Below are 15,480 nucleotides of genomic sequence, written 5' to 3'. Positions count from 1 at the left end.
TTTTTCCCGTTGCAGTATTGATAGCTTTGCAGTTACCATTACTTAAATGGGAGAATTGCATGACGGTCTCTTGTAGGAAACATCACTTAATACCTTTTTCCCATCCTGTATTTATTGTGTTGAGTATTTTATGTGTTTAACTGTTCATCCGCTTACCTTTCTGAGCCCATGCTGACTAGATACTACATAGAATGGTTCCAGATGAAGTCGGTGCCTTTTTATTTTTTTCTCCCCTAACCGACTCTTATAAAACTAAGAACAATTATCTTTTAGAGAAGATGCCTGAAGCACGTAGCCTATGAAAACACAGTGAATTTCCTTTTGCTATTTCTTTGCAAACCCTGTGTTTCCTTGGCGTGCACTTTGCCACGTGCCTATGATCCTGTGGCTTGTGTCTCTGTGGAGCACCGTCCCTCCCAGAGAAGGGGAGGTGTTGGAGACCTGATCCTCTTACCTGATCTGTGTGCACTTCTGTAAACCTCCTGACTAGCTTCAGGCCTTGATGCTAATCTGCTTCGGCAGTTCAGAGGGTGGCAGGTCCAACTTCGGTTGAGCAACACAGGATAAAGCAGCAGACTTGAAAGACGTTTTCTGAGGCAACAAATGCATGAATTACACATTGACACACCGGCTGTCTCTGCCAAGGCAGCAGGCTTGTCACGTTCATTGTCTGCGCTTGTTCCCACAATTAACAGGCAGCTTTGTCCCAAGAAAGGCCTAACAGTGTGAAACTTCATCACCAACATGAAAGCCTCGTAGCGGCCGCGGGTGCTCGGTGCATTGGCTTTGGCGATGCTGGTGCGCCTTGTCTCGCAGCTGGAGTTGCTGGAGTGTGACGTGGGCGACTTACCGGGCAGCGCCGCGTCCCGCCAAAACCTGCCAGGGCCCAGCCGGGCCTTCGCATGCCGCCGGGCCTGCAGGTTTCCCTTGGCCCTGGAGGTTTGCCTTTGTCCCGCGTCAAGACCATCATCCCACCCTCACCCCAGGCCAAACCGTTCCATCTGCGCCCCCCGAAGTCAGGAGAGCATCCTAACCCAACGGCGTCTCGGTGGGAGTTGTGGGTTCCCCTGTGCGGACAGCGTCGTAGCTGCGGTTCCAAATGTGTCTGTATTTTTGGAGGTAATACTGGTTGTTTTTTTTTCTCTCTTCCCTTCCTCTTGCCTGTCGTTTGCAGATGTTAATGCGGGAGAACGAGTTCAGACCAATAGTGTAGCTACAGCATCAGCCTCCAACTCCACCTGAACCGGTACCAAGCAGCCAGCTGCACAGGAAAAATCACCAGTAATTTGAGTCTTGCTCAGCAACACTGGTCACATTTGGAAAGAAAATTAAAAAGAGGAAAAAAAAAAACAAAACAAAACAAAAAAAAACAAACAAAACAAAAAAAAAAAAAAAAAACAACCAACAAACCAACCAACCTGTTCATTTTAGTGTTCAATTTTTTATTATTATTATTGTTGTTCTTATTTAACCTTGTAAAATATCTATAAATACAAACCAGTTTCATTGTATTCTCACTCTGCAGGGTGTCCGGGGCAGGGGACTAGGTGGGGGGAGGAGGGAAAGCGGAGCAATACAACACACCAATGTCTCTCCCCTCGACAATCTCTTCATGTTGGAAGTTTGCTGTTGTGTACTTCAGAACCAGGACTCTTGCCTCATGCCCTCTCCCACAAGAGAAAGAAGGAAAAAAACAAACAAAACAAAACAAAACCAAACCCCAAACCTCATTCTCTGCTGAAGTTCGTGTTTTTTTGTTTTTTTTTTTTTTTTTTGTTTTTTTTTTTTTAACCTCTTTTTTTTATTTTCTTTTTAAGTGAAGTTTCGGACTTTGATGTAGTGCACAGCTTGAATTTGGTTGGGAGCTTAGCAGGGGTCATTCAACAGAGCTCAGCGTTCCTCGTCAGCGACTCCCTTTCCTAGGTTGTCTGAAGCACTGCCCCGGCTCGGTGCGGGCGCTGTGGTAGGAGAACGGGTTGCCGTGGGGTGGGAGGGGAGGGTTTGCCGTGTGTCCAAGGCTCAAACCGCTGGTGGAAAGCCTTTTATTTTTTCCCAACCCATTGCTAGCAGTGCAGAAACCTGCAGCTTCCTTACGGGGAAAAGTCCTTGCCCGAGTGGGTGATATATAATACAACACACACACACACACACGCACGAGCAGGGGGGTTGGCTCTGCTGGCGCAGCCCCTCGGCCCCGGCTTCACCAGAGAAGAGCGGGCGAACAAAATCCTCGGCCGGGGGCCGGGGCCAGCTGGGGATGCGGAGGGACTTTCTGGAAAGTGGCCACTGTGAAAGCTCGGGGGGGTTTTTTTTTGGGTGGTTGGGTTGGTTTGGTTTTTTTTTTTTTCCCCCACGCCCCCCTCCCCACCCCAGCTCTCGATTTGAACAGGCTTCCCTTTCCCAAGGCGCGTACAGGAAAAGGACACCAGGGTTTATAATGTGAACTGTAACAGTCTACTGGTTTATTTTGTAATTTTTTTTTCTTTTTTTTTTTTTTTTTCTCCTAACTGCAGTTTTAACTTGCAGGATGCCACATCCTCCGATAGTTCTGATTTTAAATCCACAGCCAGAATTTGTATTTAATTTCATCTTTTTTAACCTCTTGCTTTTTTTTTTCTTTTTTTGATCTCTATTTATTGATGAGTGTTGCCACGTTGCCATTATGTTTTTACATTGGTAGAATATTAATAAAATACACATCCGAGTGCTCTCCACAGTACTTTGTACCTGCTGACTTGTAGGAAAGCTGGCTATATATGAGTGTGTGTGTGTATATATATTATATAAATATATACATGTATACATAGATACAACACTGCTTTTTTTTTTTTTATTTTGTCTACGATCCTGAAGCAGTCTGACTGACGCGTGAGGTGAATGCTTGTTCTAGCCCGCCTGTTCAGGGTCCGGGTTTCCTCCCTGCACCCGCGCCTTTCTCCCTGAACTCAAAGCAATATTCCTGGGGAACGGGCGTGCTGGGCGGCCCCTGACCTGGTCCGGCAGGCTCGGGGTCGGCACCCGCCCCGGCCTCGCCCTCCTCCAGCCCAGCCCGAGTCGCCTTCGGTGCCGAGCGAGCCCTTGCTGGACCTGCGGATCTCGCTGGCTCTCCCTGTCTCTCTCCAGGCAAGCGGTTGCTTTTCGGGAGCGCGCGGCCCCGGGGGTGCTCGGCAGTGGCTCGGCCGCCGCGGGGGCAGCGGGCCTTCTGCTCACGGCGAGCTCGGTGCGTTTCTTCTTGTACCTTTTATCCTGTTGACGTGGGATGTTTTGGTTTGGTTGGGTTTTTTTTTTGGGGGGGGGGGTGTTGTTTTTTTTTTTTTTCCTTTTTTTTTTTTTTTTTCCTTTTTTTTTTTTTCCTTTTTTTTTTTTCCTTTTTTTTTTTTTTTTCCTTTTTTTTTTGTGTTTTGGAAACTGTCTCTTAGCAGCCCTGGAGCTGGTTCAAAGCCCTGCCCTCTCCCCCCTGCCTGACACGCAGCGGGTTTTGGGGAGGCAGGAGCTGTTTCCAGAGGTGAGTGACCACCTACCGTGAAACCCGTAAACCTTCACCTTATACCCCTCGGCGGTTTGCTGTCGGGCACACACACAAAAAAAAAAAAAAAAAAAAAAAAAAAGAAAAAAAAAAAAGGCGTTTTAAAGCTTTTAGCCGTCTTAAAGTCTGGCTGGCTGCAGAAGGGAAGCACACCCGTGTTTTGAAACGGAAGGCTTTCCAAATCCTTACGTGCGACTTAATAGAAAGGGCTGAAGAGCATCTTAATGCGAGAGCTCAGCCAGTCAGTGTCCCGAAAGGTAAGTGAAGGGGCTTGGTTGGCCCGGTGATGCAAAGGAAAACAGGCAACTCAAAAAGCAGGGCAGTGGCGGGGCATGGACCCGCTGTGTAGGCGAGACTGCTGAAGCATTGGCCACAGACGCTGCTGTTTGGAGGCAGTGAATTACGGAGTCTTTAAAAGAAAAAAATAATAAAAAATAATGATGAAAAATTGCTGCTTGTGCCAGGAAATGGGGCTTTTCGTTTTCGGTTCATCTTTCAGTTTTAAGACTGGCGGAGGGGAGTTAAGAGCTTTTCTCTCTGGTTTTGTGACTGTGCCGGCGTCTGTGTGCGTCTTGTGTGTGTGTTAGACTGGGGGGAGGGTCGGGGGCACCCCTCTGGTTTGATTTCTTTTTTCAAGGATCATGGCAGGATCACACACTCTTTTATACAAGTTAGATCCAGGTCTTTGAATAACCTTTTTTGTAAATAAGAAAAAGAAAAAAAAAAAAAAAAAAACAACAAAAAACACACAAAAAAAATAACAACAAAAAACATAAAGCTCCTCACCAAATTCAAGCTTGTACATTATTATTTTGGGTTGTTTTTGAATTTTGAGTTTTATTGTTTTGTATGTAAATATGTGGACCCAGGAACTGTTATTAATGAGCAAAAAGTTACCGTTCAGGGCAGTGATTCTGTTTAATAATCAGACAAAATGTAGACGAGCTTTTTAAAGCCATATAGTTTTAACTCTGTACAGTAGGTACCGGCCTGTATTATTGTAACAATAACTTTAGCGATGTATAGTGTATCTATATAGTTTGGAGTGCCTTCGCTTCCATGATTTTTTGAATTTTATTTCCCCCTTTTTTTTTCTTCCCCCCCCCCCCCCCCCCCCTTCTTTATTAATGATGTCTCCCCTCCACCCCCCAAACCTGCATCTTTGCTCCCCCCCCCCCGCCCCCCACCCCCGTGCTTTCTAACTCTTTGAGTGCTGTAAGGTTTTGGCGATACCCTGATCAGTAGCGGAACAAAAGGAAACCGTCTCCACCATGGTTGGTTTCATTGGGGCCCTGGCTTTGCTCTGGACGTCTCCCAGTTGCCGCCCCTGCCCTCTCCTCCTCCCGCTGGCAGCGACCGGTTTCCGTGGGACACTTGCCCTCGCAGCTCCCTTTGCCCTTCGCCCCGTCTCTTCCCCCCCCCCCCTCGATCCGGCGCCGATCCAGAAGCTTCCAGGAGGCTCGGCCTCTCCTCCCGGCGGGCGGGGAGGGCCCCGGGGAGGGACACCCCCGCGGCGACGCTGCTCTCGGGGGGCCGGAGACCGCGGTGGGGTTTTGCTGCTGGGGGGACTCCCCGTTTCCCTTTCTTCTCCCTGGTTTCCCCCCACCCCAAAGTCCCTTTCGTTTTCTTGAGATAAGTTTAACATGACTCTTGATTTCTTGTGCCCAGCACGAAGGCCTTGTTTCTAAAACTAGTTTGCTTGTGTTCTACTACCTTGTTAGTACTCCACATAAGATTGTCTTGAATGGGAAAACACTTAACTCTTTACCAAACCAAAGGTTGCTGTTTTATTTCGAAGCATCTCGTGTTCATTCCAGTGAAGCAGAGGCTGCACTTTCTGGTGACACGAAGGTCAGTGATGCCAAGCTGTTGGCAACAGTCTGCTCAGAGCTGTCCCTCTCTTCTTTGACTCTTTCGGGCTTGTTCGTTACCCCAGTCTGGTCTCGACCTGTCCTTTACGTCCGCCCTGCCTTGGCGCGGGTCTCTGAGCCGGACTCCATCGCAGTCCGCCTCCCCCGACGGACACCCGGGTGTTCTTCAATGTGGAACTGACCGACCTTGCTAGGGAAAAAAAAAAAAAAAACCAAACAAACAACTTACCTGCAAAGAGAAAATTGGCTGGGAGAAGATCCCCGAACGCTTTGTCCCCTTGTTTCGAAGCCAAGCTTTACCTAAAATAACGGCAGGCGCCCGCAACTTGCCGCTTACAATTTCCCCCCTGGGTTTTCAGTACTTGGGAAAGTAGAAGTCACGCAGCCTGTCAGACTCCGGTACTAGGAACCTCAGCCGCCGCGGAGAAAGAAAGAAAAAAAAAAGAAAAAAAAAAAAAAAAAAAAAAGAATAGCCGAGGAGGAAAAGCACAGTAGGGTATTGGGTCCAGGCTCTGCCTTTCGGAGACTGCCAGCGGGTACCCCTGGGGTGGCAGCTGATTCCCACGGGGCTCTCAGCCGGTTCTGGCCGTAGTTGGCTTCGTTTTGCAACACCGCAATAACGGCAAAACGACAGGAAAGGAAAACAGTACCGAAGGGGTTAGCTCGAGAAAAGTAGCTTCCTTGTGTTGGTCTTTCTCAATTTATTTTTAATATATATATATATAAAATATATTTATATATATATAATTCGCTTGCCTGTAAAATTTGCGTTCATTAATGTGTTGCTGATGGATCACTTGGGCCTGTACACACCAATTAGCGTGACCACTTCCATCTTAAAAACAGAAATCTAAAAATATATATATATATTAAGGACTGTGGGTTGTATACAAACTATTGCATACATTTGTGCAAATCTGTCTTGATTTAAAGGAAAAGCAAAACCTGTATAACATTATTACTACTTGAATGCCTCTGTGACTGATTTTTTTTTTTTTTTCATTTTGAATATAAACTTTTTTTGTGGAAAGTATGCTTAATGTTTTATTATTTCCCCCGCCCCATTCCCCTTGTAAATACGTTTTGTTCTGTGTGACTCGGTTCGGAAATAGTTAACTGGTACTGTAATTTGCATTAAATAAAAAGTAGGTTAGCCTGGAAATGAAATTTAAAAAATACCAAGTGTGTGGTCTTTATTTCAAAAAACTTGCCCTTTTCTTTCCTCCTCTCCCTTCTCTACCCCTTGTTCCTCGCCCTCTCGCCTCTTTCCACTCCGCAAGAATAGGTGGACGTGAATCTTTGTAATAATAATTAAAAGGAAAAAGAAAAAAAAAAAAAACACACAAGAAATAAGCATGTTTTCTTAAATGAGCTGTGTTATTCCATGCTATTTTTCAAGAGATGCCAGCTTGTCTATGATACCGTTTGATTTGATGGAGAGAGGAACCCTGGGACTTAAATATTTCAAATTATAAACCAACCAATCTTCGTTAACCGTCCACCTCTAGATACGAACTTAAGGACCTGTGTAAACTGCTGGCTTTGAATCCTGCACTCATGGTTGTTTGGGTTTTGGTTTCTTTTATCATTTGATCCCATTAGTAATGTTATTTGGTGGTGATCTGTAAAGTTTGTCGAGACCGCGTCCAGTGGACCGTTCCTCCAGCAAATCAGCACGTAGCTATCTCTGAGTTGGGTTTCCGGTACTGGATAATGTATGTATTAAACATGACATGTCTATTAGCGCAAAAGAAAAATGAAAAAAAAAAAAAAAAAAAAAAAAAAAATCCTTTTTTGGACTGGCTGACCTGGCCGAATCCATTCTGTCGCTATCCTAAAGGCTAGATGCGAGGTCGTGTGACTGCTGCTTCAATAAAAACAAATTTATATTGCAAAGAGGCTGCTCTCGCTTTGTTGGCGTGTCGCAAGCCGCGGTCATCCCCGTCCCCATCCTTCTCTGCTGGGCTCCGGGCTGGAGCCGCCGCTCCGGGAGAGGGGGGAGCCGGGTGGGACGGGGTGTCCTGGCCGTGGCCGTGGCCGTGGCCGGGCGCGGGGACGGCCGCCTGCGCACAGCTCCTCGGGGAGAGGCCTGGGCTTGGCAGAAAGGCCGCCCGGGCCCAAATTCAGCCGGTACCAAAGCGAGTGGATGAGCCTGGTGCTCCCTCCACGCCCCGGCTCTGCTCGCTGCTCCGGGCTGCCCCCCCCCCCCCGCCCTGGACTAAGCTGCCACAGCAGATGCCAGCCGGCCCTGGGTCGCCGAGGGGGCCACGGGGCTCGTTCTGTTCGGCTTCTGCTGTCCCTTCGCTTAGGTCGGTCCCGCAACGCCGCCGAGGTTTCGGGCTGCGTCTGCCTGGGGTGCCCAGGCTGGGGCTGCTCTGCTCGACCCCGCCGGCCCCCGGGGCTAAGGGCAGCCGGTTACACCCGCCGAGGCAGCGCTGCCCGGACGGCCGCCCCTCGCCTAGCTGAGTTTGTTCATTTAAAGCTTGCCGCTGATGGGGAGTTCGTCACAGTCCTCAGCGATTCGGGTTGGCGGTCAGTTAGCCTCGGGTGCTTTTTCTAGACACACGTGCCCTGGGGCCTCCTGTCTCTTCTGAGCTCCTCTCGCTGCGAACGCGAGCCGTGGGCCTTCCGTGCTGCCTTTGCACAGGAACCCTCGGCCCCAGTCCCGGGTCTCTCTCCGGAATGTCAGAGCCCTTGACTGGGACCCAGTCACCTCATAACTTCTTGCTGAGCTGACCAGAAGGGGCTCTTCAGTTCCTTCACATCTTTCTAATCTTTCCAATTACGTCTCCTCTACAATTGTTTTTAACGCCCTCCTTAAGCAGTTGGTACCAAAACCAGCCAGAGGCTTCCTACAACAGTCTCCCTCGTGTTAAATAAAGGCGCTGGAGAGCATCTTGCAACTTGGTGCCTCTGTGCCCTCTTACCCAAGGATTGCATTTGTTCTCCTCGGTGGAGGCTGCAGTCGCCCAGTTTGTCCATCACTCACTCCCGTTGCAATTCCTGCAAACTTGATCGATGGGACTCGTATAGTTTCATCCCAACCACCCTTCTAAAAGATGTAATGAAACACCTTAGCATCAAGAGTCGGCCCCCACACAACCTTCCAGGGAACTTTCTGTCACTGCTCCTCATGTGAAAATACCTTTAGAGGCCTGTCGGTAAACCAGGTTCACATCCGCCTAGTTGTCAGTCACTGCCACCTGTGAATTATTTAAAATGCTAATCCAAACGCAAAGCCCTACCGAGCTGAACACGGTACACAAGTCTGCTCCACTGACACGCTTTCTCTTTATCAGCTGAACTTCCAGCCATCTGGGTTGGAATTAAAAAGTCAGCTTCAAGGCTACCGGCACCGCTTGTTATCTGGAAGGTGGCAGCTTTCAGGCTGATACGGGCCAGGTCGCTTTCTGCGGGAGAAGAATCCAGAGCCACAGAGGGGGGGAAGCGAGCGGCAAAACGCAGAGGGGAGAGCGGGGGCACAGCGGTTTGTGTCTGAAGCACCGAGTCCAGTTGCTTGGAGACGGCTGAGCCCGGCAGATGGTATAAAACCTCATTAGCTGGCCTTGAACCTCGCTTCCCTCCCGTGGCTCCGGGGAGGGCTTGGCTGGGTCAGCCTCCTGTCTGCCCTCGCTAGCCCTGGGGGGTGGCGTTCCTGGCGACAGCAGGAGCCGCTCCATCTTTGCCGGCTTTGCTAAACCAGTCGTGCCCAAAGGCTGCAGGGTCGGGCACAGCCTGCTGCCAAATCCGAGCTCCGGTGGGAGAGGAAGGCGGGTAGGCGTCGGCGCTGCACCGGGCACGGCAGGAAAGCCAGGCTCACGTCTTGGCGGGAAGGTCGTGCAGCTGCTGAGGCTTTGGAGCGGGGACGGGTCCCCCAGACAAACTCCTGCTGGTGCAGGAGGCAGTGCGGGTGACAGCCGTCGGGGCTGTAAGGGAGAATTGAAACTTGCACAGCAAACACCTGCCTTTGGTCGATGCAGGAATGCTGTCCCGGGCTTTGTTGCACACCCGGCCATCTCCTGACATCCTGGCACGGATGTTTTCTACTTGGTATATCCTACTGCCCCCTCTGAGAGGCTGCCTGCAGCCGGGTAGGTCTCCCGTGCAGTCAGTGGAGTTAAAGCCTTCTCTTTAGGGCTTCCCTGCTCTCTGCATCACCCACCTCCGCTCGCGCTCTCCAGAATCAAGGCCGGGTCCTCCAGGACGAGGTAAGTGGAAAATGAACAACCGCTTCCCATGTGAAATCTTGCAAGTGGCTGCAGCAGAGCATTTGTGAGTGGGGTGCTCTGTTAGAAGAGCTGCAGGAGGGCAGAGCCCCCTCAGTTGCTGCAGAGGGAGAAAATGTGCCTGCAGACAAATGCAACCTCATCCCCAGGCAGAGCTGCCTGGCAGAGCAAACCTCCTTCCCAGCAGAAGAGCCACGGGCCCCGCGTACGGTGGCAGGGCCCTGGGCTCTGGGTATGTAACGGATTGTGAAGTAGAGAGATGGAGGGGTTTGGGTTGGTTTTTTGGTTGGTTTTGTTTGATTTTTTTTTTTTTTTTTTTTTTTAATTTTGTTTTGTTTTTCTACCCTAAGCAAAGCTTTAAAAAACTGATGGAATCCAAGAGTCAGAACAGGACTGTTCATCTTCACTTGCTGCTTGAGCGCCCTGTGCTTTACGCCACCTCCGCGTGAGCGTTGGTGGGGTCCAGGCGCCTGCCGCTGGCACAGGAACGTGTGCCGGGTCTTGTCAGAGGGAGGCCGGGGCTGCGGGGAGCCAGGTGGGGACAGACCTACGCCGTGGGGACAGCACGTCAGCCTGAGAGGAAGCAAGAGGTACTCGTCCTCCTCTCGCCAGCCCATCAGCTACCCCCATTCATTACTGCTCTCTGTGACAACCTGACAGGAGGTCGTAGCGAGGTGGGTGTCGGTCTCTTCTCCCGAGTAACAAGCGACAGAAAGAGAGGAGATGGCCTCGGGTTGCACCAGGGGAGGTTTAGATTGGATATCGGGGAAAAATTTCTTCGCTGGAAGGGTTGTCAAGCGCTGGAACAGGCTGCCCAGGGAAGTGGTTGAGTCACCATCCCTGGAGGTATTTAAAAGACGTGTAGACGTGGTGATTAGGGACGTGGTTTAAGGGTGGACTTGGCAGTGATAGGTTAACGGTTGGACGTGATGATCTTACGGGTCTTATCCAACCTAAATGATTTTATGATTCTATGTTTCCTACAGCACGAGAAAAGGAGTGCCCTTCTCCTCCCTTTTTTGCAGCTCGTTCCTGTAACCCAGTCCTTTACCAGGCAAGAGCGCTCAGGAGGCATATGGTGATTGCTGGCAAAACCCAGGTTGTTTGAGGGCATTTTTGCTCAAGATCATCGACGTTGTTCGGGATGCTGTCATTTGCTAGCAGTCTTGGGAAATGAAGGGGACTACCCAGCTGGGGACTCTTTAAAGGACCATCTCAGTTGCACCTCATTCCTTTCAAGATTTTTGTTTCATGGCACCAGGCCTAGGAATGGGTTGGTCAATGGAAGCTGTTTCTGCTGCAGACAACAAATGTGGGGCCTGCAGAGCAGTGGAAAAATGGTTTGCATTTGGCTGGAGGCAAAAAAAATTACCTGGGCAGGTGGAGAAAGGCTTCAGTAGGTAAGGAACCAGCATGGTGGTTGCAAGGGGCTTCAAAGGGAAGGGCTGGCTATTGCTGGCTCAGTAATAAACAAAGGGAGATTCGTTCCTAGGCTCAATCCTGCAGCAATGAAGGAGAGAGGAGCGAATGCAGCTTTTCCGTCTCCATAATGCCGGTGGGAGCGGCTGCTTTCCAAATGCCAGCGGTGTAAAATGTTGAGAAGTTGCTGGCTGCGAAGGGCATTTAAGAGAAGGTTTAGTGCGCGCTCAGTTTAGGGGCTACGTAAGAACACTGGCTAAACATTTCAGGCTTCTTGCCGCATCTGTATTCAGAGCACTGGTGTTGTTCACGCTCAGCGCTGACGTTGTCACCAAGAGCAACAGCATCGGGTCCTTGCTGCGCAGCTGCAATGAGCTCACTGCGATTTGCACTGCAGGTAGCGCCGCCCGCTTCCAGCCCCTGCCCCGAGGAAGAGGATGAACATCCCCACGCCCAGCACTGACCGAGGAGCTCCCGGCTGGGCAAGGAGGGCAGGTCACCCTGAGAGCTCCCCACTGGGGGAACTGGGTGTGATAAATCTCACGACGGCTGGGCACGGGCTGGGCTGTGCAACAGGTCCAACCGGCCGTGGAATAGCGTCCAGCCGCCGTGGCGAGTGTTTGCAGGTCCCGTCACAGCTCTCAGGTGTTTTGGGGACAGCGTGCTGAGCCAGGCTGGCCGGGGAGGGCCCCGAGTAATGAGGGGATACAGGTGAGCAGCCCGGGAAGGGACCGGGACCGGGACCGGGACATCCTTTCTGAGGGCTGCGGGGAGGAGCGGGCTTTGGCACGTGGGAGCAGGCCAGGAGAAGCGGCGTGGACTCCAGCCACGGGAGGTGGAGGAAGAGGTGCGTGGGGTTGGCCGGCGTGTGGGAGAAGAGGAAGAACGAGAGGGAGCGAAGGGTAAGATCGGAGCAGGGAGCCAGAGCTGCCGCTCCCTCCGGGGTTTCGGCGTGCGGCCTTCCCGCCGGGATTGTCCCCCTCACACAAACCGCGCCTGCAGGGCTGCCCTCCCGGCCAGGCCCGCTCCCGGCAGCGGCTGCGGGGAGCGGTGGGGGCCTCGGCCCGGACTGGTTCCAGGCAAATTGAATTCACTAGTCTAGGTGTGCACATTCTGTCTCGGGGAGTTGGCAGTTTTGGCAAATGCTCCGAACAATTCCTGCCTCTCCGGTGGGGGGGGTGGAGGGCAGGCCTGCTCCAGGCCCAGGCCCGACTCTGGAGGGCACCGAGGTGAGGAAGCCGGTGGCTGACGAGAAGATACTGACCCGCCAGTCAGAAAACCACCCCCAAAAAAGCAGCAGGAATGGGATTTTGGTGGAAGCAGGGAGACAGGGCCAGGAGGAGGTGAAGTGAGTGCAATTGGGTCTCGTTATAAAGCCTTCGGCGCGTGAGGAGCACGCGTGTCGGGCTATCCCCACCCCCCGCCAGAGTTGCGCGAGGACCGCATGGAGCCCGGCAGAACAGCGGGCAGACCCTGCGCGCTAGCGGGACGGGGAGCAGAGAAAACAGCAGTGCTCCGAAAGCGGCAGGAGCTCTTCTCTTTTACCTGATCCACAGCCTGGTCTGCAGCAGCAGCTTCTGTGATGGTCACGTTGCTTTTGGGGGAGGCAGGAGAGCCGGGCGAGCGTGGGTTTGTTGTGCTTTCATGTTGACAAAAAGGTAGGTAGAGCGTCCGGCAAAAAAAAAAGGTGAGTTGGCTTCCAACTGCCCCACCAAAAGGCCTTGTGGCTGGTGGGAACCGTAGTTACCGCGGTAGGATTTCCTCCTTCCACAGGGCAAGAGCCATCCTGGCAGGAAAGACCCGAGACAATTTGCGTTCGTTCATTTACAGCCGAGACCAATTCTTCTCCATTCTCGCAGCGCGGTGACCCCCGAGGCCCGTTTGGCTCAGCCCGTCTCCCCCACCTGCCGGGCCGCAGGAGCCGGCACAGCGGCACGGCCGGGCTCCCTCCCAGCCGGCAGCTGGTGAAAGAAAAGAAGGACAAGCAGAATTTCCCCAGTGCTCCCACTGTATTGCTGCAGCCCTGGAGGCATCTGCTGTGTTTGTTTCGGGTACGGGCTCCTCCCCAGGGTTGTCTGGCTCCCGCTAGGACAGCAGGAATGGTGCATTCTTGTGCTGTTGATTTATGATGCCAATCCCCTCTCGCTGCGCTCGTTTTCTTTCTCAAAGCGCATTCTGCAAAGCTCGAAAAAAAAAAAAAACAAAAAACAAAACAAACCCACACATGACAACCGAAAGCAGTTTCTAGAGCAGAGTTTCCTGCAGGAATCCTGCCATGGCCTTCAGTTTACATGCTAGGCAATGTCATGTGGAAAAGATGGCTTTGCCCTGACGGTGTCCCTTAAATCATCACAGAAGCCAAGACGTTTATAGCTCAGCCTGCGCATAGCATCTGGAGTCCCCTGCCCCCTCGTTGTCGGGCTGAGGGCTGCGTCCCTGCAGAAGAGCAGGGCGCTGCAGCCTACTTCCCACACCTGTTGGAATATTTATTTTGTTTTAAAACCACATCAAATTGTACAACGAGCCACATGGAGAATGTTTATTTCGGCACACCATCTCAGAAATACAGTAAATGCCTCAATGGTTTGGTCTTCCTGTCCTACTGTCCTGCTGTATCAAGTTTTCCATGTCTCTCATTACATTGGATCTTGTGATTCATGTTATCCCCCCTCTTTCAACCAGGCTAAATTTGTCCAAGGTAGCCTGAGGCAACGGAGACGATCCCTGCACAGCTTCTCCTCCCACACTGTGGCGAGTGTTCCTTTCTGTATTTTTGCATTTGCTACCTTCCCTTTTACTGACTAGCTATGTACGCGATGAGAATGTTCCCAAATCCCCCAAACCCTAATGGGATCATGCTCACAGAGTCCTAACCAAAACTCATCGCCCGCCTCTAACTCCTGCCAGGTTTTGCAGTACTCACAGAGCCCGCCCGGCCTCTCACCGCTCACCTCGCACCCCTGGTTTGGTGACCTGGAGACCACCAGTGGCTCCCTTGTGCGGCTCAGTTGCCTCTCTCCAGTTCTTATTTACAGCCCAGGGGAATATGGGGGTATTCAGAATTTTTTTCTACTCTCTCTCCCTCCTCCTTGCCCCTCGCCCCCCCCTTCACCCCCCCAGCCCAACCCACAAACCAGAAACCTGACGCAACATTCTTCCACGAATGCACTAATAAGCCTGAATTTTTGACCGGCCGCTGGTTTGTGTTTTGGAGGAGCGGTGCTGTGTTCAGGATTAGTTAGCTGGAGCATACCTGAGGCTCTACACACCCAGCACGAAGAACGGGCTGTCAGTTACAGAGAAATGGTGGACGCACGCAGAGATCAGCCCGCTTTCACGTTAGCGCTGAGAGCTAATACTCCTATTTGTTGCAGAAGCCGCAGCCATCAATGAGTAAGCGTTTTGGGTGCAGTGTTGTGGCTGTGCCTGCTCCTCCAAAAGCTGGAGCGTTTGATGTTGGTATCGGTGCAAACGTGCCTTTCAGATGTCAAACCCGCCGACCTCAGGAATTTTGACAGGTGAGTGCTGGAGAGCTGAGCGAGCCCCTGGCAGCTCTCTGATCAGATGTACTGCGCCTGTCTGCCGCCTGCTGATTCCTGACACCCTGAGCTGGAGCACCCCCGTGCTTGCAAACAAGGCAAAGCCAACATCCTGCCTGCGTAGTCCCCTGGAGCCGGAGAGCTAGAGTGACTAACGCTGTTCTAAGAAAAACAGGAGTCTTTCCAGAATCCTCCTCCTTTGGGATGGTAAAAAGCAAGAAGAGGTCAGCCCAGAGCGTAACATTGCTGGAAACGCCATAAGCGCGGGCTAATGGGTTCTTTGCACAAGCTCCATCGGCCCCTGCCATGTCATTCTGCTATCACCCACCCTTAGCAATTAGTGCCAGACACTGCCTGGATGGCAGCAACCACTCTGCTGAGGTCAAGGGCACCTTTTCTTTACGCAAGGACTAATTATGTGAAAAGATGATGCAAGGTCTGACGGTTTTCAGTCAACTTCAACGCTTTATTAACAGCAGTGCCACTGTAGGAAGGCACTCCACTTTGCTTTACGAAGGAAATCAGTGGGATGTGCATGAGAAAAGACTCCGTGTACGGTCTCAACTCAAAATTTGCCACTGCTGGAATATTTTTTTCAATTAATGTCATTAATGCAAGGAAACACCATCTAAAGTCCAGGTGCAGATCTTTATTGGCCTGTGCCAGGAAAATGAACAAGGAATGCTAACACTTCTTTCTCACTCACGCTTCTTTTAATAAGCAGAAGAGGAAAATTAGCTAATGAGGTTCAAAGCTGGTTGGGGAGGAGGTGGAAGGCGCTGGATGGGGGCTGCCACACCAAAATGCACACAGAGTGGTTCCGGGAAAACAACACTGCTGGCAGGCAGGAGGGACAGCCCAAGAGACAGTGAGCATTTTCCACGCTGGGGGCCCTGAAA

At 51.4% G+C, this 15,480-nt stretch overlaps 2 protein-coding genes across 6 annotated transcripts in view; one reads left to right on the top strand and one right to left on the bottom strand.

Moving 5' to 3' along the window:
* GSK3B (glycogen synthase kinase 3 beta) overlaps window positions 1–2,813 on the top strand; it is a 152,676-nt gene extending 149,863 nt beyond the window's left edge. For both annotated transcript variants that reach the window (XM_032997511.2, XM_032997512.2), the window contains one exon: window positions 1,175–2,813. In XM_032997511.2, coding sequence (XP_032853402.2) covers window positions 1,175–1,242 — 68 coding nt within the window. In that variant the 3' untranslated portion in view covers window positions 1,243–2,813. The remainder of the gene's footprint in view (window positions 1–1,174) is intronic.
* Window positions 2,814–15,026: 12,213 nt separating this feature from the next.
* The window catches only part of CFAP91 (cilia and flagella associated protein 91), a 31,926-nt gene continuing 31,472 nt past the window's right edge, over window positions 15,027–15,480 (bottom strand). For all 4 annotated transcript variants that reach the window (XM_042788550.1, XM_042788551.1, XM_042788548.1 and 1 more), the window contains one exon: window positions 15,027–15,474. The gene's annotated coding sequence lies outside the window, so the exon portion shown is untranslated. The remainder of the gene's footprint in view (window positions 15,475–15,480) is intronic.

Source organism: Tyto alba, unplaced genomic scaffold (assembly GCF_018691265.1).
Source record: "Tyto alba isolate M040663 unplaced genomic scaffold, T.alba_DEE_v4.0 Super-Scaffold_14, whole genome shotgun sequence".
Taxonomy (NCBI): domain Eukaryota; kingdom Metazoa; phylum Chordata; class Aves; order Strigiformes; family Tytonidae; genus Tyto; species Tyto alba.
Note: the sequence above shows the minus strand (reverse complement) of the source record. Positions and strands in the feature narration are given on the sequence as shown.